We start from the raw sequence: 22,467 nt of genomic DNA on the forward strand, positions 1-22,467 counted from the left end.
TGTATGGAATGTCTAATTTCTAACGCAAATGATCTTATCTAGACGAAAATATATGTTCAACTGTTCCATAAAATGCATATCCTGTTCCATGTTTTTGCCCCCCAAAAAAGTGTTTGACTTAAAGTCTGTGAACTTTGACCTAGTTTCTCTTACCTGCAAAACGACTCATCTTGTGGGCGGACCTGTGATGCCACAAAATCGGGGACGGGCTGTTTTGGAATGACGATAAACTGGGACTTTTTTGGTATTCACGCCGAAGAAAAAACCCGTTCGTTTCCTCAGTGATTGTAAGCTAAAACCACTCCATAAGAATGATGATTATTTTCATTTTTTAATTATTATTATTAAAACTGTGCGTTCACCTGAGATGACACGCTGTGGCAACCCCTAACGGGACAAGGCGAAAGAAAGCAGCAATATATTATTATATTACTTATTTGTGAAAATATACCAACTTAGAATACATTATCGACTTGCGTGCGTTTTGGTGCAATAATAAGCATTTTACACGCAAAGTAATTGCCACGGTTGTCGCGTACCAAATCACTAAATACATGGCGTTTGCATAATTTCAAAACAAGACCAAAAACTTTGTATGTACATTCAGGATATCGAAGCCTTTACTATTTATCGGTTTGTGTATGCCTAACTAAACCAAAAGAGAACTTTACAAACGCTTGCCAGTCGATATTTCCAACATGAGGCCCATCCTCCACGATGAGTCCGACTGCTGTGTCGGCTTCTTCATCCCCAGCTACTACGTCCGAATTCAAACGTGGGTGTTGTCTAACTGGCTCAAATTGATAACCTTTAACGCATTCATAAAGCTCGTATTCCTCACCGTCTTCGTGGGACCCTTCAGAATAATGTTCATCGCTCGAATGATCGGAAAATTCCTACGGGTTGTCACAACGTCCTACCCCGATCGGCTGTTTGCGCCTTTTTCCAGCGAATCCAGCAACGTGCGATTATTTGTTGCAGATAATGGAAAAATTAAAATGTTTCCTTCATAACGGATTCAAGATTCATATTCAGCGTAAAAACTGTATAATATTAGCAAAAAGGTGCTTTGCGGTCCTTCCATTCCCTTTAAAGACACTCAACATTGCTCATCGCCCTGAGGTGTAGAACCTCACACCTCATCTTCACTTTTCAAACACAAATGAAATCATATTACAGCCAATCCTTTACCATCTTTGTGGAGAACAGCACGCAACAACAGTCCCACATGACTGCCCGCATGCTGCACTGCGGCAATGTCACCCATCACCTGGCGCAACTTGGCGCTTGGCTGCTGAACGGGTAAAATACTGACAGTGACTTTACTCCTAAAGGTGCTGACAAAGAAATCAAAGTAACATTCCTTCGGGGACATCTCGCCACTATTGAGCGAGGAGTCTTTTACTTAGAATGGTCGCCAATGGTTACTTCACATTTTCTCCTCTTTCTATCAGTGGACATTGTCTCTCTGTCTTGAGTTCCCCAAATGCATTTGAATTTTGATGCTACGGTTTCCAGCCCATTTAGTAGCTTATTTTAGAAAGAGTTCACATTTTATTTGATTCTTCTTCTTTTAACACGTTCCCAGTCCAAAAGAATTTGGCGAAATACTTTCCAAAATGTAATTTTAGGATACCATTGTTTTAACCCATTCGTGGGCAGCGTCCCATTTTTGGGACATCATGATTTTCACGCATTATGTCCTTCAGTATATTAAAATATTTAAGTGTTTTAATCTGATTCTGGTTTTTGGGATGATCTACTGAGAAGTACAATCTCGCGGGCAGCGTCCCATTTTTGGGACGAGATTATAAATGAGTAAAGTTATCATATACTGTAACTTAACCATAAACGAAAAAGAAGTGTTATTTCCTTGATTGTGGCCTATTAGGTGAATTTCATCTCAATAAGGCAAACAATTGCCACCCTGCCCATGAATGGGTTAAAATCATCGAGGTTCACACCATGTGGCAAATGTTTTGCTGCGTGCGTAGTGCATATTACACGCACGTGCTCGCAAAGCGTGAACTTGACTGACCGTCAGCCAAACATAACCTTGGCCCCAACTTTGTGTGTGCAGTTTGATTCCCAGTGGGACACACACGCACACAGACAAAAGGGATCAGTCCTGCTTCATTAACCCACCATGATAAGGGTGGGAGGACGAGCGAGTCGACTCAAGGGTGGGTGGGAGCCGAGAGGGTTTTTCCCTGTGGGGGAAGTCTATTCTTGGGACTTCATGGTTACAATAGGAGGGTTTCTGTGCTGGTGACGGGGTGAGAGGCACAATGGGAGAGGGAAGGCTGAGAAATACAGTAGTTACCACATTCACAACTTCAACAACTTTTCTCCATCATGGGACGATTACGTCCTTGCACTTATCACTTGGTCCCTCAACTACAGCATCATTCACGGAACTGTCATTGTGAATCACGACGAGGCCGAAGCATATACAAATGCACAGCTGTTCTTGCCTGAACCTCCATTAGCCAGGGTGGGTTGGCCATCCCCCAAAGAGCAGAGCGGAGGAGGAGATTTCATTGAATGACGTGGGGAGACAAGAACTAACAAAGCAACAGCAGGTCTGACGGGGGTGAGGAGCAGACGTGATTCACGGGAACGGCTGGCCTGTTAAGAAACAAGGGCTAACGTGACACCGGAAGCTGCAGCAGGAATGTCACAACCACGGCAGCTGAGATGAAACACGTACAGACCTTTGAATCCAAACGAAGAGAGCAGCATGACCTCACACAAAATCTACAAATTATTCACAGTTCCGATCCCGGCCCTGCCTCTGTGGAGTTTGCATGTTCTCCCCGTGCCTGTGTCGGTTTTCTTCGGGCACTCCGGTTTCCTCCCACATCCCAAAAACACGCAACATTAATTGGACACGCTAAATTGCCCCCAGTTGTGATTGTGAGTGTGCCTGTTTGTCTTGATGTGCCCTGCGATTGGCTGGCAACCACTTCAGGGTGTACCTTGCCTACTGCCCAATGACAGCTGGGATAGGCTCCAGCACTCCCCGGAATCCTCGTGAGCATAAGTGGCAAAGAAAATGGATGGATGGCTGGATAGCATGCAAATTTTCATGGCACGGGTGTGAGGTTGTTATTGTCAGCATTATCCAATCAACAAGAAATATCGTAAATAGCCAACAAATAACTTTCCTGTAAGATAGGCCTAAAATGTTGTGATAAATCTTTATTTTACTATTGAATTGTAAACAGACAACAAACAACTTTCATGGCACTAGAAAATTGACAAGTGATTTAACTTAATGCTTTGTAAAAATGTAGTGCTGTATAATGTCACTGCTGTCAGTGTCAGCAGAGTGTAGAGAAAGTGGAGGGCGACCATGTTTGCTTTTGGCCTCCAAATAAATAATTAGGCAGTAACGGCAAGTTCGACCCGACACCGCCATTGCCTCCACCGCTCCTCAGCATCGCAAGCAATGTAGGATTAGCAGCTCGTGCAATGATGAAGCAGCAGCAGAATGAGCATGCGCATTTGAACTTCTATCAGGAAAGGCTTTTGACGCATGCGATTTTGATTCGCCTGTGTGACTAGCTGGGGCGATATTCACTTCACCACAACCCATTTTAACAAATCAATAGCAAGCAGCATGGACCCCGATCACAGACATTAGTACTACTGCTACTACTACGTGGACACCTTCCCCTCTTTCTTCTCGGGTGGCTGTTGGTGAGGAAGGATGGAGGGGTTGGTACACAAAAGGAAGGGAGTGTGGGAAAACTTCAGTCCCTCACACAATCCCCCCCGACTTAACCTCCTGCTGTATAGGACAGAATTTACATACCAATATAAGGGATTCCAGAAACTGAGTGTAATTCATGTATAGGAAACAGAACCAGCAGCTGACAAAGTTGTCATCAAAGGAGGCATTCTGGTGGAGAACACACATGAAGAGCACCGACAGCGTGATTAAAGATCTTGTGTCGGCATTCGACGGACAACCCACAGCTATGTGGTTCTGCAGAGTACCAAAGTGACAGCAGTTTTTTTTTTTTTTTTCGTTTTAAATATGCAGACTAGGGAGTTGTCCATGTTGAATCCCTGTACACTAAGAGGAGAGCACCACTCTGTAATACCCCCACCCTCCCATCCCCTCAGGGAACTCTGCCCGAGACAGCCGTGGATTCGAGAGTAGTCGTGAATGTGGAACACGAAGCTTTCTCAGCTCAATCGTTTGAGTCAGAGATGACATTCACGAGCCCATAAGTGCATTGGAAACTAAGAAAGACTCATAAGGGCAATAAGCAATGCTTACAACTAGTTATTTAGAAATGGCTAAGAGGGTGAAAGTTTCAAAAAAAAAAAAAAAAAAAATCCAAACTAAACATCTCGGGACATGTACGTTTATACATGCATGAGTAAAAACAGTAATGATACTCCGAGTCAAGGGGTCGACATGTGTAATCTATACCAAACTGAGGAGGGATTACACAGCAACTTTGGCCGGCTTCTGTCCAAAATACGCTAAGATTAGTGAGGGCACAGGCCCATTTGAGACCCTCCTTTGACACACACACAGATCAAAAACATCTCTCACACACACACAAAGACCAAAAAATAGATCTCTCTCTCGCCTTCTGTTCATTTTAGTAGCTCAGAATCTGTAGACATGTAAATGAATCTCAGGAAACAGACAAAATCCTGCTGTAGGTACAGTAGTGTTCAAAATGATACCACTCCAATGGGACTAATCAGATTCATCCACATTTTCAGTATACTGTATTTTTTTTTTTGTCAAACAAGTTACCGGTAGGTGCAGCAGATTCTCAGAAAACCACCAAGACCCAGCATTCATGATATAAACACCTTTAACGCTGTGCAATTGGATAATTGGTGGAAAAGGGTGGGTTCAAAAAAAAAAATAAGTGTGACATGCAATCAGTGAGGTCATCCATTTTGTGAAAAACAGGTGTGAATCAGGTGGCCCCTATTCAAGGATGAAGCCAGCACCTGTTGAACATGCATTTTTTCTTGAAAGCCTGAGGAAAATCCGTCATTGAACACATAGTTCAGAAGAACAGCGTACATATGAAAGGTTTTTTTTGGAGAGGGCAAACCTAATAAAAAAGATGCAAAAAATGATAGGCTGTTCAGATAAAACGATATCTAACGTCTTAAAATGACGAGCAAAACCAGAGACACGTGGCTGAAAATGGTAGACAACCATCAAAATGGATCGCAAAATAAGAAGAATGGAAAAGGTTCAGCCAATGATCAGCTCCAGGATGATCAAAGACAGTCTGGAGTTACCCGTAAGTACTGTGACAGTGAGAAGACGTCTGTGTGAAGCTAATCTATGTACAAGAATACCCCGCAAAGTCCTTCTATTTATAAAAAAAAAAAGCATGTGCAGAAGAGGCTACAATTTGCCAAACAACACATCAACTGACCCAAAGAGAAAGTCTTGGTTCCAAACCAACAAAGTTAATGTCATGGGATGGCCAGCCCAAACCCCGGAGCTTAATCCAGTCGAGAACTAGAAGGGTAATATCAAAAATGCTGTTTCTGAAGCAAAACCAAAAAATCCAAATCAATTGTGGAACCTCGTTAAGGATTCTTGGAGTAGAATAACAGATGAAAGGTGCCACAAATTGGTGGATTCCATTCCATACGGATGTGAAGCGGTTATAAAAAAACAAAACTGTGGTCATACAACTAAATATTAGTTGAGTGATTCAAAAAATTAATCAACCCAAGAAACAAAAACGTTCGTATAAAATAGTTTTGAGTTTGTAAAGTCAACGGCATCCTAAACGTGTGAGTAACTGTGGTACTGTTTTCTATTTAAGGTAGTATCTTACCGTGTGGCAAACATAGCTCGGAGGGACGAAAAGGTGGCCGCATCTTCTTTCAGTGTTTTGAGCTCATTCCTCAGTTTCATCATGGTCTCGGTCACCATCGCCTTCTCATTTTCGTACTTGCTCTTCAGGTTGGTGAGAGCGACTTCAGCTGTCTGTGGGCAGCAACAACGTAAAACGAAGTTAGTGAGGTTGGAACGAACGACAACTTAATTCAGTTGACTTAATTCTGCCATGTAAATCATAAAGGGAACTCGGAAGGAAGCTTCTTTTGTTAATCAGTAGTTAAAAAATGAGGGGCATTCATGTCTGTTCTATCGCACAAACTTTAAAGGGACAACAACTGTATCTACAATTCAGCTCCCTCTCTTTGCACAACTGACACTAAAGGACTGGTGTCCCCACCAATGTTAGCTATAGATATCCTCCACATTTGCTCAACAGCTGAAACCCTTCGAACCGCCAGCTCCTTTTTATGTCCGTCAAGGCGTCGGTTTTGATTGCTGAATTTACTGAGACACACACAGTGGATAAAACTGACGCCCCATAGCTGAGTGGTTAGAGCATTGGTTTGGGGTCTCCACTCCCCGTGAGGGGTTGCGTCAGGAAGGGCATCCGGCGTAAAAACTGTGCCAAATAAATGTGAGCGTTTCATCTGAGATGACACACTATGGCGCCCCCTGACGGGACAAGCCGAAAGAAACCCACAGTGGATAATACTAAGACAAACTGACCTGCTTGTTCGCCTTCAGAACAGTTCTCAGAGTAGCAATCTGTTCTCTCTTTGTACTGAGGAGGGATTTCAGTTTGAGGATCTCCTCCATGCAGGCCTCTTTATCCTTGTCGGCCACGGTGCCCAGCTCCAGAGAGGCCACCCTCTGGCGTGACAGCTCCGTGGTGCGGTCAACGGCCAGCTGTAAGTGCTTGATCTGGTCCCTTATGATGGCCACCAGATTGTAGATGTTCATGGGCTCGCGGCGGTGGTCGGACGCAGGAGAAGGCAGAGAGGAGCCCGGAGATGGAGCGCCGTCGTTGAGATCAGTCTTAAAAGGCTCTGGGAAGAGGCCCTTGGTGAGCAAGATGGGAGAGCGGTGGCCACGGCCTTCGGGGCTGCTGCGCCCGGCCTTGCCCTCCTTGTAGAAGTCAAGCATGACGCGGTTCGGGGTCTCGTTGTTGCACATGCACACGTGGTTGTAGAGAGTCGCCAGTTCTTCACTGAATGTGACCAGCTCATCCTGAGCTACATTCAGACTTCCCTGAGATTCTCCAGCCACGTCACTCAGCTGAAGGAGAAAGGGCACAAATGAAGCAAATGAATGGAATTGAACGTAAATTGAATTTACAAATTAATGTGTGAGAATGTGAACACCCCCAATTTTGGGAGAAAGTAAATGAGGAAAACCCTAACACACTTTCGATCCGTTGATGCAAATTAATTTAGAGCTTGTTGTTATTCCGGGAGGCTTGATGAAGCAACTTCATTCGCTGGACATCGGTGGAAACCGGGTGTGCGCAGTGAAGTTGTGAGCAGCGTGGGAGCGATGAGTGACAAATGGCGAACAGCTTTATTAGGAGGCAGCACAAGGTGAGTCACGCCACAATTTGTGAATGGAGTATGGATGCTTGGGCTAAAGCGTCTGCTGCCGCTATTGTTCGAAAAGCCGGCATCATATTTGAGTCGCCCCACGGAAACGAGACTGACAATGGCAATGACGAGAGGGAACCTGTTTGATGGAGAACTTGCCCAGTTGTTCATTCTGTATACAGAAGTTAAGGACATTGATGGATATGAGGATGAGGATGAATCAAACAATAACGTGAGTACGTACATTGTTAAATAGTTGAACAAACTACAACAAAACTCACTGTTTACACTGTTAAATACTTGAATAAAGTAGAACCAAACTAAGTTTTGCTCCCGTTGTTTTTTTTTTTTTTTTTTTTTAAATAGCGTGCATGCATGCTACTATATGTTTCAACCTCGTGTCACTCTAGAGCTATAATGTATGGCTACTTTGTTAAATATTTCAATAAAGTACAACCGAACTCACTGTTTATATCGTGAAGTAGGTCTTATGCCCATATTTAGTCATAACTCCATAATTTCCTCATGTCCTCAGCTGAAGCCGGATGTGTCCTTGATCGCTTCTCTGCACGTAGGTTAACCTTGATGAACTGCATACTGGACACTTTGTAATAATCAATTGCCAGCTAGCACCGGTTGAAACAGAAACCCTTTGTCTAAGTGGAAAACCCCGATCGCACGCCACAGGTTTGATACAACCCATAGTCCGCCCTTCTGACAAGATAAAGGATGTGTACTTTCTCTGTATCTTGGCACTTCTTATCTGCTCTCTACAGCCATTGTCTGTAACTCATAAGTGCCTGGAATACTCTGTAAGTAAATTCTTCGAAGAAATTGTTCATCATGTCCAGCCTTTATTTGGATAACCAACATTCTCACTACCCGAAATTAAACGAACACACGGAGGAAAAAAGCGTCCTCCAACAATTGTTAAATACTTGAATAAAGTACAATCAAACTCAGTCTTGCTCCTGTTGGCTTTTTAAATAGCGTACATGCATGCTACTATATATTTGAAGCTATTGTCGCAATATAGCTATATGCATTATGGGACTGAACATATCTAAACTGCATTTGAAGTGCATGTTTTGTGTCAATAATTTCATCGCGCATTGTTTTGATTGTTTTGTTGTCTGCTGGTTGTGCTGTTCTGTTTTCTGCGGTGTCATGATTATGGTTCGGTGCGACACCGTGGGTGAGGATGACGTGGGGAGTGGTGACTTGCTTGCACAGGTCGCAGAGGGGAAATTAGTATAAGGGTGTTCTTCTGCTTACAAAAATAAAGGTACAACTGTGCCTCACTGTCTCGTGAGCGCCACCATGCCTGTGCTCAATAATACGGAGTGCCTTTTATGTGTTAAATACTGAAATTGCCACGATTTACCACAATGTGAACTTATGGCTTGGAAATTGTTAACTTATTAATTGCAAGATGGAAAACTAATTGATTGCTTTACCATAACACATATCCAGTCATAAAACACTCTTTTCAAAGCTTTACTATACATGTGTACAGTATAATGTGCACTATTTATATTTTTTGGAGGGAAAAAATGCATTATACACAAGAAATGACAGTACCTTACGCAGCTCCTTCTCCAGCTTGGCCTTTTCGTCTTTCTCTAAACCTCTTGTCTTCTCCAGAGTAGACAGCTTCTCTCCAAGTGTGCTGACATCGTTCTCCAGCCGGGTGCGCTCCTCTTCATAACGTGACTGACACGCTTGGTACTCTGCCTTTAAAGTCTTGAGTTCCTCCTTCAGCTCCCCAGCTTCTGACACGGCAACCTAGGAAGCCAAAGCCAACGGTAACTAAACCTGACCTCAAGTCATTGTTTCTACACTGTTCAACTCCAAAACAACCAACCTTGTACTTGCACTCCAGGATCTCTGGCCCATTGATGTCCACCTCATAGTAGTCCCCGTCTTCATTGCTATCCCGTTCTTTCTCATTGTCCAGAGCAGACTGGCGCTCTTTGCTGGCCTGAAGCTTGCGGATGGCATTGAGGTTCTCGGTCAGACGGTTTACTTTCTCCTGATGCTCTGAGAGAGCGCCATGGGCCTGCTCAAGTTGTTTTTGGGAGTCCTGGAGGGTGGACAGCAGGTTGACCTTCTCACGCTCCATCTGAGGAGAGATGACCAAACCCAGCTGACTTCAGGCAAAAGATGTTCAGTACAGGAGGGCAGTCAAGCACAGCGCACAAATAGAGAACACATTTTTTTGAGTACAGTGAGATTACTTAAGGAATATTTTAAGTCTCCTGAATTTCAGTATTGAATTCCAATCTTACAGCAATGTAATCAAAGTCAGCCATATCAGGGAACAGCTTGTAACAAGAACATTTCAGTTGTGTGAATGTTTGATAAAAGGCAGAGTAGTGAAATTATTCTATGAAAGTCCAGTTTCTTTCTTGTAACCATGGTAGACACTCGGGCAGAGTTGAACTCACGGAGTGGCAATGAAGCAGATGGCAGGTCAACTGGTGCCACCACCCGCTGTCTCAAGGCTGTGTGTGTATGTGTGTGGTGACGTGTGCCCCAACATCCCATCATCTCCCTCGTTCGACAACAGACAGTTGGCCCACTGTCTCTTTGGTTCCTTTACTAGCTAGGTCGATATTGGAAGTACACCACCCAAATAAATTTGAAATGAAACATAAGATTTGCTTCAACTAAAGATTGTCAGCTTTAATTTGAAAGTATTTACATCCAAACCAGGTGACCTGTGTAGGAATTACGAGTTTGTATATGCGTCTCCCACTTTTCAAGAGACCAAAAGTAATGAGACAAATGAAGAATCAAACTTTTACTCTTAAAAACTTGGTTGGCGATTCTTTGCCATCAGTTACAGCCTGAGGTCTGGGACATATAGGATCACCAGACACTGGATTTCATCCCTAATGATGCACTGGCAGGCCTCTACTGCTAATGTCTTGAGTTCCTACTTGTTCTTAGGGCATTTTCCCTTCTCTTTTGTCTTCAGTAAGTGAAATGCATGCTCAATTGGATTCAAGTCAGGTAAAAAATTCTACTTCTTTTCCTTAAGAAATAATTTAGGTTCCTTTTTCAGTATGCTTTGTGTCATTGATCATCTGTGAAGCCCTGTCAAATGAGTTTTGAAACATTGAGCTAAATATGAATCGATGACAGTTGCCAAAACACTTAAGAATTCATAATGATGATTTCTCACAAGTCACATTATCAATAAATAAAAAGCAATACATCGGAAGCAATACATGCCCACCAGTCAATGGAACAGGTGAGGACCCAGTTGTCCAATTATTTTTGGTCACATACAAAAATGTGAGGGACATCTAATAACCATTGCAATTTATTAATGATTACACCGTTCACCTGATTTGGACGTAAATACAAATGTAAGAAAATACAAACGAGGTATGCAGAGCATCCTTGGTTTTGGCAAACCTGCATCAGTTGCTGCTTAAGCTTCTGGATCTCAGAGATGTTCAACTCGCTCAGTAGGTCATCCACAAGACTGGGTGCTGGGTGGAAGAGCTCTTCCTTTTTGGACATGCGGTTGTCATCGGTGAGCAGCTTGCTGAAGCTGTTATCGTATCCATGGAGGGCGTCGTCATTGTTGGGCTCGGTGATGGTCTCATCGCAGAACTTGAGTCCATCCAGAGATATACTAAGAGGACTGCAGGCGGGGAAAGGGAATGTGAAAAAAGGAATTGTATTTGCAGTCAATGAAGAGATTGAGGTTGTGTTTATTATTTACCTGTTGTAGAGTGTGTCTCCAACGTTCATGTAGTGGGACAGCTCCTTCCGAAGAGAGGCTTTCAGCTCACGCTCCGTCTTGATGGTCTCATGGGCTTCACCCAGCTGACGCTCAGCAATCTCTTTTAGGCGGATGGCGTCCTCCAGTTGGTTGTTCAAGAACTGCATATCCTCCTCGAGACGACGAATTTCATGCTTCAAACCCTCAAACTCAACCTGGGCAGGGAAGAAAAGTGGAGATAGTTATGGTTTTGATGCCTTATGCCCTAAAGCAGGGGTCGGGAACCTTTGGGTCGCGAGCCATACCTGGCTCTTTTGGCGATTGCATATGGCTCCCGGAGCCCTCATAACGACATACAGTAATGTGATTGCTGTCGTGCAGAGAAGCTTTGTCCTAGTGGGGTTGCCGTAGTTTGCTGTACAAGGCAACGCAAATGACGCAGGGACAATTTGGACTAGTGGGGTTGACGTAGTTTTTGCGTGGTAGTCGTCCACAGGTGCAGAAGGGTATATCGGCAACTAATTATGGAAATGCTTTTGACAAAGGTCGTTCAAAGAAAAAAAAATGAGTACCACCAAAGTTCTCAACAAGAATGGAGATGGAGGGTTCTGCTGTGTGTTTAAATTCACAGATGGGGGTATGCCAAACCACTCATACTCGACGTTGCCAATAAACATTTTGACAACTTCGCATAAAGACAAGATAATTAAACGAATAAGAGACATGCCTTCGTCGGCAAGAACCGTTCACCATCGTACCAGCATGATGGCAAATCAAATTTAATTATGTTCATGATGAACGGATGGAAGTCGTAATGCCTGCATGAAGCTTAATCTATGTATGAATTCCAAAGCCATCAGCAAAACCGTGCAGCATGAGCTGCCGCATTAATCGTAAAAAGTACTTTTGTCATCATTGGTGAGCAACAGTGTAGCAATGTTATTTAAAATATTCCAGAAACTTACTGTACTCTAAAAGTGTTAGTCTTACATAAATGCGCAAATACACCTGGACTTAGTTTTTAAAAAACTGTAAGGCTCTTTTGATATTACATTTTAAAATATTTGGCCTTTACGGCTCAGTCGAAAAGGTTCGCAACCCCTGCCCTAAGGGAAGTTTATATTCATAAAACTATTTCCACAATAACTATGATTTGACTCCCATTTCCATTTTAGTACTCGCATTTATAAGTTTTGGTGTATTTTATTGCAAAACTTGGGAAGCGCACCAATACAGTCAACCCATAGTTACTTGTTGAACCAACTACAGTGCACAGTACTTGGTGGTGTCTGATACTTGAAACGAGTATAGAATGGGTGCAACATACAAACATATCATGGATGGAGAAATCATTTGTCAATTCATGAAAATGTGTGTGCTGTTGTTGCATTGTTTCCTCACTGCTACACAGAAGTATATTGCAGAATGACCATGGCATAGGGAAGAAGCCAGGAATTTTGGAAAAATCTTAATTCAGCACTTCTTTGGAAATCTGTGTTGAACATGGAAGGACAAGAAAGCCTAAAAAACTGCAGCTCTAATTTTCCAGATGATATGAACAAGCACCGACTAACCTGGCTCTGCTTGAGGCCTGAGACCTGCTTCTGCAGCGAGATGTTTTCCTCCTCCAGCTCAGTGTAGTCCTGCAGCAAACGAGCCTCCCGGAACTTGTATTCCTTGATGTCATCACGCAACTGATTCCTCTGGAGCTCCACCATCTGGCAATTCTGTGGCATCAAAGCGATGGCCCAACAGAGACACAGGGAACAAGAAAGACGTGTCAGCTTGTCAATTACCAACTTTCCCAACATTTTAAAAGGAAAAATGTGAAAAAAAAGAAAGGCGACAATGGCTATTGACAGGAGAATGGTACTTCATCGTGTATATGTCAGATTGTCTCATTAACCAAATCTAAATCTCCAGCTGGTAGGAACCAACGTGCTTGCTGCATGCGCCTAATGAAGACATGAGATGCCAGGTGTCTTCCGGCTGTGACGCCACAAATATACCCTTAAGCCTATTTGATGACAGGTATTCAATGGCAAAACTCAGATCTAACAGAATGAACGTACATTTCGGAGACGACATGCTGGTAAATGTGCAGCAGGATTGTGCAGTGTTAAAAAGCCTTCATTAATTATTAAAAGGTGAGAGAGCCATGAGGAAGCACCTTCCCCCACTCATTCCTAGAAACCCAAATCAAGCTCAAAAGCCAACTTCAAGCTGCAAAATGAATGTCATCAGGTGACATTAGAAAGCGGAAGTAAACCACATGCGCTCACACACCAAATATGGTGTCATCGCCTGAGCCGGGGGTGGAACACGTGCGACTTTGCATGTGCGTGTGTGTCATTCTGTCAGCAGAGAGAAACTAATAGCAGAGGTACAATTAGCCTTCCAATCCCTTTGCCAGGTGGCCACTGCTACTCACACTGGCGCCATGTGATCACATTAGCCTGTGCATGTAAGATTATTCTATGAAATCAGACCTGACAGGTTGACTGATCGAATCAAGAACATTCCTAGATAAGAACTTGCGCCAATTGGGTGACCTGATAGTCAGAAATGTCTTCCAGTGAACACATGAGTGATTTTGTCAGTCAAACAGGACTGTTATTTCCACTAAAACAGCCTCTTTTTTTGTTTTTTGACAACATTAATGTCCCTCAAGAGCAATGTAATGTAGTGAACTATCTCCCAATCTTGTGTGTCTGATTGAAAGTGTTTTCTGCTAGTGAAGACGACACCTTTTGTATGCCACATGAAATGATTAATCATCTTGTGCACGTCACGAGCAAGCGACAAGGGGTCGGACCCAAATGCAGGACTCAGAGGCAGTGACATAATGTTGAGGGTGGTTTTATTCCAGGCATAGGTCATACACCGGTGAGCAATCCAAAAAAGGCAGAAGCACAAACAAAACACGTAGCAAAAAGGTTAAGTCCAAAAATTCAGAGATGAGGTCTGATAACTTACGAGGCACAGATTGAAACATGAACAAGACTTTAATAGTGGCACAGAAATGCTTTAACGAGGGAGCTATACTAACAAGACGCTTGCGTACTCACAAAATGCTGCAGTGTCAACCACAACCAACTGGCTACTAACAATGCCAAACACAAAGTTTATATGGCTAGCCTGATTAGTGTCAAAAAGGCACAGGTGAGGAACTGCTTCTGAGAAAGCTGCTCGCAGGGCAGTGGCCTGGCCACGCCCCTGACAGTGCAGAGCTGAGCTGAGCTGAGCTGCAGGGGATGTTTAATGTCGAATTCCTATTCAGGAGGTGTCGCGCATGTCTAATGACAGGGTCTGTGTGGGAGAGTGCACTTGATTCATTCGCCACCATAGAGTTGCGTTTGAATAAGAGATTGTTATTATAATTGATTGTGTGGATTCTGAATGCATTCCACATTTTCCATTTAAAAAAAACAACAAAAAAAAAACAATCACAATGACGCATTCAACAAAGGTCCCCATCAGTCGGATTCCAAATTTAGAATGTTCAGATTATCTAGGACATCTCGAGAACTGTTCTCAAAAGCCCTCAATTAAAAAGAAAAAAAATTCCCACAATGTTGATGTTTTCTTATTTTCATTGAACACGTTACTTGACCAATTCCAATTATTCCAAGTTCAGAATGCTCAAATCATTCAGGACATTTTGAGAACTGTTCTCATTTTTAAACAAATAAAATTCCCACAGAGACGACATTTTCTTATTTCTATTGAACACATTACTTGACCATTTTAAACCATTTCAACTTTAAAACGTTCAGCCCATTTTCACCATCTTGGTCATTAGTGTATTCCCAGTCCTAAAATTTTTTAAATACAAATTCCAGATGAAGAGATTTTCACATTACAGTTTCAAACGTAACACCCTGCAAATGATGGATGTAGTATTAATACACCCATATATTTGTACCATGTTTTTGCAACCACAAGATGTGTTTAAAAGTCTTAAAATTTCTGCAAAATGGACGACATACCTTACGTGCATAATTGTTGTGTGACTTGTCCAAGAAAATACACTTAAATACATTGGTTACACTGTTAGCATGCATGCTAGAGCGTGCTTTAGTGTGTATGTAAGATACCATATGATGGCACTAATAAGGCAGAAATAGTTGCTTTTTAAATTGGTAAACAGAAGCATACACTGACCCACGCACTGCCTGTGAAGGCACGTCATTACTGACGATGTTGTACACACTCATAGTGTCACCTCGAAACTAAAAATATTCAGGGCATCCTCAGTGCCGCAAAGCATGCTGGGGGGATGTAAATATCTTTTAAAGTGCATGTTTTGTGACAATTATTCAGTTAAATTTTTGTTGCATTATTTGCTAGTCATGCCATTCTGTTTGCTGCGGCGTGATCATTTTCGTTTTGATGTGTGAACAACATCGTCTTTAATGACCTGCCTCCACTGGCAATGTAACCTTCTGCTTACAGATGTGAAATGCAATTGTTATATGGTAGCTTGCATACACACTAAAACACGTGTGAGCATGCATGCTAACAGTGTCACCAGTGTGTTCAACTATACTTAATTGGACAAGTCACATAACATTTGCATATTCTGCAACTGGGTGTGCACCTAAAGTGCACCACATTGCAACGCGCCATGTCTAATGTGGTGCCTCATCTGTTTTGAAGCAAATTTAAGAATGCTACGATTGTGAAAATACGCTACATTTAAAAAAATTAATTAACTTGGTGCGCAACATCCATGAATATGCAGGACTCGAACGGTGAGCCGTGAATGTGCAAGGACACAATGTATTCCGGATCTTATCCACATTTCTTCTTCAAACTGTTTCGCTAACTTCCATTCACCAAATTCCCAACATTTAAAGAGATTCACAATGCATCATCAATATCACTATAGAATGTTGGCCTCACAGTTCTGAGGACCCGAATTTAATCCCGTCCCTGCCTGTGTGGAGTTTTCATGTTCTCCCGGTGCATGCGCGGGTTTTCTCCGGGCCCTCTGGTTTCCTCACTCATCCCAAAAACATGCAACATTAATTGGACACCGAGGTGTGATTGTGAGTGCGGCTGTTTGTCTCGATGTGCCCTGCAATTGGTTGGCAGTTCAGGGTGTACCCTGCCTCCTGCCTGCTGACTAGGCTATAGCAATCCCCGCGACCCTTGTGAGGATACGGCTAAGAAAATGGATGGATGAACATCTACAACTGGACTCATTGATGGCTAAACAAATAAAATATCCATTTGAACTTGGTTGGCTGACAGAGAACTCAGCTACAACCACATAGACCTCTGAAACTGGCACACCACTAGCATGATTTTGCCTACTAAAACACAGGCATGTAAAAAGTTCAAGCCCTTCTAAGACTGATCCTTCCGTTGCATTAAAAATATATTGAAAACACATCGTACAAATCCAATTGCAAGTTGGCATGTTGTGTTCAATGAAAACAGAATACAATGATTAGCTAATCATGTTTAACTTATATTTAATAGAATACACCACAGACTAGATATTTAATGTTCAAACTGATAAACAAATAATCCTTAATTTGAAATGTTATGGTTGTAACGCATTCCAAAAAAAGGTGGGATAGGGTCATATTTACCACTGTGTTATATCACCTTTTCTTGACACAACATTTAATTAACATTTGGGAACGGAGGAGACATTATTGAAGCTTTGTCGGTGTAATTCTTTCCCGTTCTTGCTTGATGCACAGCTTCAGCTGTTCAACATTCTGGGGTCTCCATTTTCGAATTTTACGCTCCATAATGCGCCACCCATTTTTAGTAGGAGACAGGTCTGGACTGCAGGCACGCCACTCTAGTACCAACACTACTGCTTTATTACAAAGGCACGCCGTTGTAACACGTGCACGTTTGGCATTGTCTTGCTAAAATAAGCAGGGTCCTCCATGAAAAAGACTTTGCTTGGATGGCAGCATGTTTCTCCAAAACCTGCGTGTCCCATTCAGCAATAATGGTGCCTTCATAGATGTGTAAGATACCATTCCATCACATTTGCTGGCTTTTGAACTTTGAATCCTTTACATTCTAAATCACAGGTGTCAAACTCAGGCACGGGGGCCAGATTTGGCCCACCACATGATTTTATGTGGCCCGTGGAGCCAAATCTAGTGTCAATTGTCACGATTCTTCCAAAATCTGTACCAAAATTTCATTATCATAAATGATGAAGTTGAGATATTACAAGTATTTTTGTTCCCAATTGAAAAACACATTGCCCTTGATTTCTGATTCCAAAACTTGTTCATAAATTGATGATGTAAATATGATGATAAGATTAAATATTTTTATTGTTTCGCAGTCACATCGGCCCTCTGAGGGAAGCCGGAACTACAATGAGAGAAAAATGAGCTTGACACCCCTGTTCTAAATGTTTCTTTTCCTCTTTGCCCTGGAGAACACGACGTTCACAATATCCAAAAACATTTTTAAACGTAGGTTCATCGGACATGAGTTCTACCCTCTTCTAACTGCTTCACAGAATCAGAAATTCAAAAGATTTATGCCAGCTGTTTGCTTAGGTATCTCAAATCTCATTTGTTTCAGCTGGTGGGACAGTGCTGTTGATTTAATACGAATATAGGCCAGTATTCATAGTAAACCTGATTAAAAGACCCCCTCCATCCGATTACATGGCATCCCGGAGCTTTGACCCTTCTGTGCATCCTGTGCCATACAATCTCGTTCCACACTGCAGGCGAGGTCAGATGGCTCACCGTCTGACCAAAGGTCATGTGAGTAAGTCCCTTCCCAAAGAGGCAAGGGTCACTAACATCTCCTGGGATAGTGTGAAATACATGTGCTTGCTTAGATTGGAGCATGTGATCTATGGCCGTCTGAGGGGCCAGCAAAAGAGCTCACACCCCTTCCCCCAACCTCAGCAGGTGACGCCGGACAGCTGCGCATGCGCCACACACCAACAGAAACACACTTACATTCAAGATGGGTGGCCAATTTGCAACAAATGCTTAAAGGCAGTCAGGTTCGAAGGAAGAATCTAGAGTACAGTGAACTTATGCAAGATAAACCAGATGGTTTGTTTTCATCATATTTCTCGGCTTTTAAAAAGTCACAGCTCAAAACGTCTGATGGGCCGACAGGGCTGTCAAATGCACCAGGAAAAGCTTCACAGCGTGATGATGCTGAGCCTGCTTAAATCACCCCAAAGCTCGGAGGTATTTCCCAATGTGTTTAAGCTGCTATAGTTGAAACTTCAATTGGAAACAGCTCAATCACAGTAGCAAAGTATTGGGATTATGCCAATTGTAGATTTGGATTTTTCACTTTTGTTAAAGGCTATTTTCTTAACACCAGAGAATCCAACTTGCCATTCTACAGCCAAAATTTAACTGGATGGTCTCCGAAGCCAGTGCGGTCCAGACTTGTGAGCTCCTTATCCTCACAAGGGTCGCGGGAGTGCCGGATCGATCCCAGCTATCATCGGGCAGGAGACAGGGTACACCCTGAACTGGTTGCAAACAACCATTCGCACTCACATTCATACCTTCGAGCAATTAAGAGTAACTAATTAACCTGCCGTGCATGTTTTTGGATTGTGAGAGGAAACAGAATACCCAGAACACATACACTCAGTGCAGATCACATTTAATAGAACAGGAAGATGCTCAGCAGAAAAGGAGGTTGAAGGGGGGTAACGATGCTCAGCAAATTTCTGCAACTATGATGGTGAAAGGAGATCTGTGCGCATGCATCTCTCCCGTGGAAGACGTTGCCATTAAAGACAGAGCTTTCTGACTTGTGTGAGGGAGACATAGTTTAAAAAAAAAAAAAAAAAACTTAAATATGAATGGGAATTTGAGAGTGTGCGCTTGATTGTACGTTTCCCATTGTGCAACTGCGGAATGTCTTTATGCACTTAACAGCTTTTTAGGTCACTTGGACAAAAGTGGAGAAACCTCTCCATTAGTGAAGTGAAGTGAACGTGTCCGTCCGTCTATGTGCTGTTGATTTGTTTGAAATAATTGATCGACCACAGAAACGCCCTCTTGTCGTTTGGGCCATGGGCTTGAATCGAGACTGACACTTTGGTTGTTTCCTGAAAGCAGACAAAAAGACTAGACATCTTTTGGGGTTAATGGCATGGCAAAGCTGCCAGATATAGTCGATAGTGATTTTAGAGGCTACAAATAGACACATTAGTTAGAAGGCTGACAGATTTAGCAGAGTTGGATTAAATGATGCCGATAGTTGTGACCGGCTCTCCCAAATAACATCTGGAGGTTTTATAATAGTCAAGCCCTAAACTGAAGTCCCTAAAGCAGTCAGAAATAGTCAGACAGCTACTCAGAATGATTTTTTGATTAGGGGGTGGTCAGTTAGTCTGAGTAGTTTGGAAGCCTCGTTTTTGAGGTGCTACTGTTAACACGTAATCACGTCAATCAATGAGTTTTCTTCAGTCTAATTTGTCGCTTCTGTTCTACTGCTCAAAATGTAATACTGCCAACCACGAAGACCACAGAGTTCAACAACAGTTTAACATTATTTGTTTGTGGTTGTCAGAATTGTGTATTCTATGCAGCCAGTCAACAGTAGTCCACTTACATTCTTGACATTGGCTAAGAATGAATAAAATTTGGATTTGGATGTAAAATGACAACAAAAAAAAAAAAAAAAACAAAAAAAAATCAAAACATTGGTTTCCAGATGTTTTTCCCCTGAAGTGAATAATTTAATAATCCATAAACAAAATTCTGGGTTTTGAAGCAGGCGGGCATATAGGATGGTTTGGTATGATTAAACTTGGTATCTTTTGGATTTGGCTATGCAGTATTATGCAGTGATATGCGACACCAAGCCACTATGGAATCTTCCATAGCAAAGAAAAAAGAAATCAAGATCATGTTTTATTGTTTTAATCTGCTGACGGCCCTCAGGCTCCCACAAGACAAGATTTGAGCTGTTTTGACTTCTGTGTTACAAGTAATAGGGCAGATAAGCCCTTGTGGAGTCCCATTACATTTGCCTTACGTTACAGAATAATACGAGGGAACAAAGGATGACTCGTTTTACCACTTGGCTGACCTTTCTGCAATCAACCTCAAGCTTGCATTCACGACTAAAATTTATCCATCTGTGCTGCTGATGAAACAATTCCCAATATCTATCCATACATACATCCATCTTCATCACTGTGAAGAAAATCCAGATGGGAAGAAGCTAATGTAGACTATGCCTATACCATAGTCAATCACGCATGACATTTGAATGGCCTTCTCATTATGGTGATTCAAATGAGGTCAAAAAGGAGAGAACATGTTAAGACTGCACCAGATGGAGTGATGCTACTGCAGAAAAGCAACATTGAATGATTAAAAAAAAAAGACTGTAAAACAGCATGTCAAGATTCTGCTCAAAATACAACAGTTGAACAGTGTTTGTTATTTTTCAAGGTTAAACAAAAAAAGAAGGAGTGATGTTGTACTCACCTGCCATTTTGAAAGAGAGCTAATTCTCGGGTACTGATTAACGTGAAGGACTATTAGTTTGACAAGCACCGACACAGTTAAGAGTTCATTCACTGCGGCTATAAATGTAAATTTTCACAATATAGTAAACAGATTTTTTTTTTCATAAATTCATGATGTTTCAGTTACTTTGTTTGGTCCGTAACATCAGAAAAAGGGGAAGGATGGTGATCATTGTTTTACGTAAAAGCAGATTTTTGCAAATTTTGATAAAACCCAAAAGATTTTCACTCTGGTTTCATGGAGGACCACAGAAATCGGAGAATATTTACTGTTAAGTGGATAAAATCAGGCGGCACATTGGATCAGTGGTAGAGCGTTAGCCTCATAGTTCTCAGGACCGGGTTCTAACCCTGGCCTGGCCTGTGTGGAGTTTGCATGTTCTCCTCGTGCCTGCGTGGGTTTTCTCCAGGCTCTGCGGTTTCCTCCCACATCCCAAAAACATGCACTACTGTTGTCTGTCTCCATGTGCCCTGCGATTGGCTGACAACCATTTCAGGATGTGACCTTCCTCGTGCCTGATGACAGCTGAGATTGGCTCCAGAACTCCTGTGGCCCTCGTGAGAATAAGCAGCTCAGAAAATGGATTGATAGTTTTAACAGTTTTGAGTGAAACAATGACTTGAAATGATTATCAATCAATTTTCCAAGCCGCTTATCCTTACAAGAGTCATGGGAGTGCTGGAGCCTATCCATGACCAAAACACTCAATTAGTTATCAATGTATCGATCAACTGTGACACCTCTCCGTCAGTGTAGTGCATGCAGTGAGACGTTGGCGATGTAAGTTATGCACATAATTTTATGCACATAATGAAAGTCATCACAGTAGGCTTATTCCTCTCATGACATCCAAATGAATTTAATGAAGTCATGCCTGTTAGACTGCGCCACCCCACAATGGTTCTCGCTCTTTGCGAAGGCTTAATCCTGTCGACTGCATCATAGCGTGTCTTGTGTGAAATGTGTTCGTGGGAGATACATTTTGACATGTTGGCATCACAGACAACCCGTGAGATTTGCCCGTGATTTGTGTAACGTGTGGATCTCTTGAAGCTCTGCTGATCCCTTAAACACTTTTCCCTTTTGAGGAAACAAAAACAAAAAAAAAAAAAAATCACAATTGCTGCTTTTATTCTCCAATGATTCTGTCACAGCAAAAGACCACTGTCCCCCATAAAACTAAATTCACTTTCAGTAAGCCAGTTTCATTGCTAAAATACTTGAGGCTTATTTCCTTTATTCATGCTATTTTCAGCTCCTCCTGTAACTTCCCTCTCTCGCACAGCTTCAGCTTCTGGGCTAATTTAAATTGGAGGCAACAAAAGCCTCTTTCAGGACTGGTCACAATGCCAACGTTGGTGCCTCCATTTGCCTGTCGCACAAAATCTGCCAAGTACCCGCAGAAGCACCATTAGAGGGGTCATGATCTGCCATAGATTGGGCTAGTTACAGAATCAGACAGTTTCATGAAACCAATTGGTATTGGCTGGGGTCCATGGTGCTGGAAAAATGTGGACAACAAAGCACTGTGGGCCACCAGCAAAACACTTTTTGGCTGGCTTATGTTCTATAAATGTAATCCATTTGCAAGTGTTGTATATCCAAGCAAATCATACATCGGTGAATGTTTTCAAAGTCTAACGATGTACCTCAACCATGCTACGTTTGAAATGCTTTAAAAGTTTAAAAGTTAGCTCCAGAATCATCCACCGATCCATTTTAACCACTTTTCCGGAACCATTCGTTTCAAAAGACAATTTTAAATTGCTTGAAAATCTGTGTATCTATTGAATCAATCTGAAGAAG

At 42.3% G+C, this 22,467-nt stretch overlaps 1 protein-coding gene across 2 annotated transcripts in view; it reads right to left on the reverse strand.

Moving 5' to 3' along the window:
* The window catches only part of LOC133512633 (protein bicaudal D homolog 2-like), a 48,051-nt gene that overhangs the window by 5,179 nt on the left and 20,405 nt on the right, over window positions 1-22,467 (reverse strand). For both annotated transcript variants that reach the window (XM_061842441.1, XM_061842432.1), the window contains 7 exons: window positions 12,727-12,879; window positions 11,153-11,367; window positions 10,840-11,071; window positions 9,281-9,538; window positions 8,998-9,201; window positions 6,566-7,114; window positions 5,835-5,986 (listed from right to left, as the gene is read on the reverse strand). In XM_061842441.1, the coding sequence (XP_061698425.1) occupies window positions 5,835-5,986; window positions 6,566-7,114; window positions 8,998-9,201; window positions 9,281-9,538; window positions 10,840-11,071; window positions 11,153-11,367; window positions 12,727-12,879 (1,763 nt within the window). The remainder of the gene's footprint in view (window positions 1-5,834; window positions 5,987-6,565; window positions 7,115-8,997; window positions 9,202-9,280; window positions 9,539-10,839; window positions 11,072-11,152; window positions 11,368-12,726; window positions 12,880-22,467) is intronic.

Source organism: Syngnathoides biaculeatus, chromosome 2 (assembly GCF_019802595.1).
Source record: "Syngnathoides biaculeatus isolate LvHL_M chromosome 2, ASM1980259v1, whole genome shotgun sequence".
In the NCBI taxonomy this organism is placed as follows: Eukaryota; Metazoa; Chordata; class Actinopteri; order Syngnathiformes; family Syngnathidae; genus Syngnathoides; species Syngnathoides biaculeatus.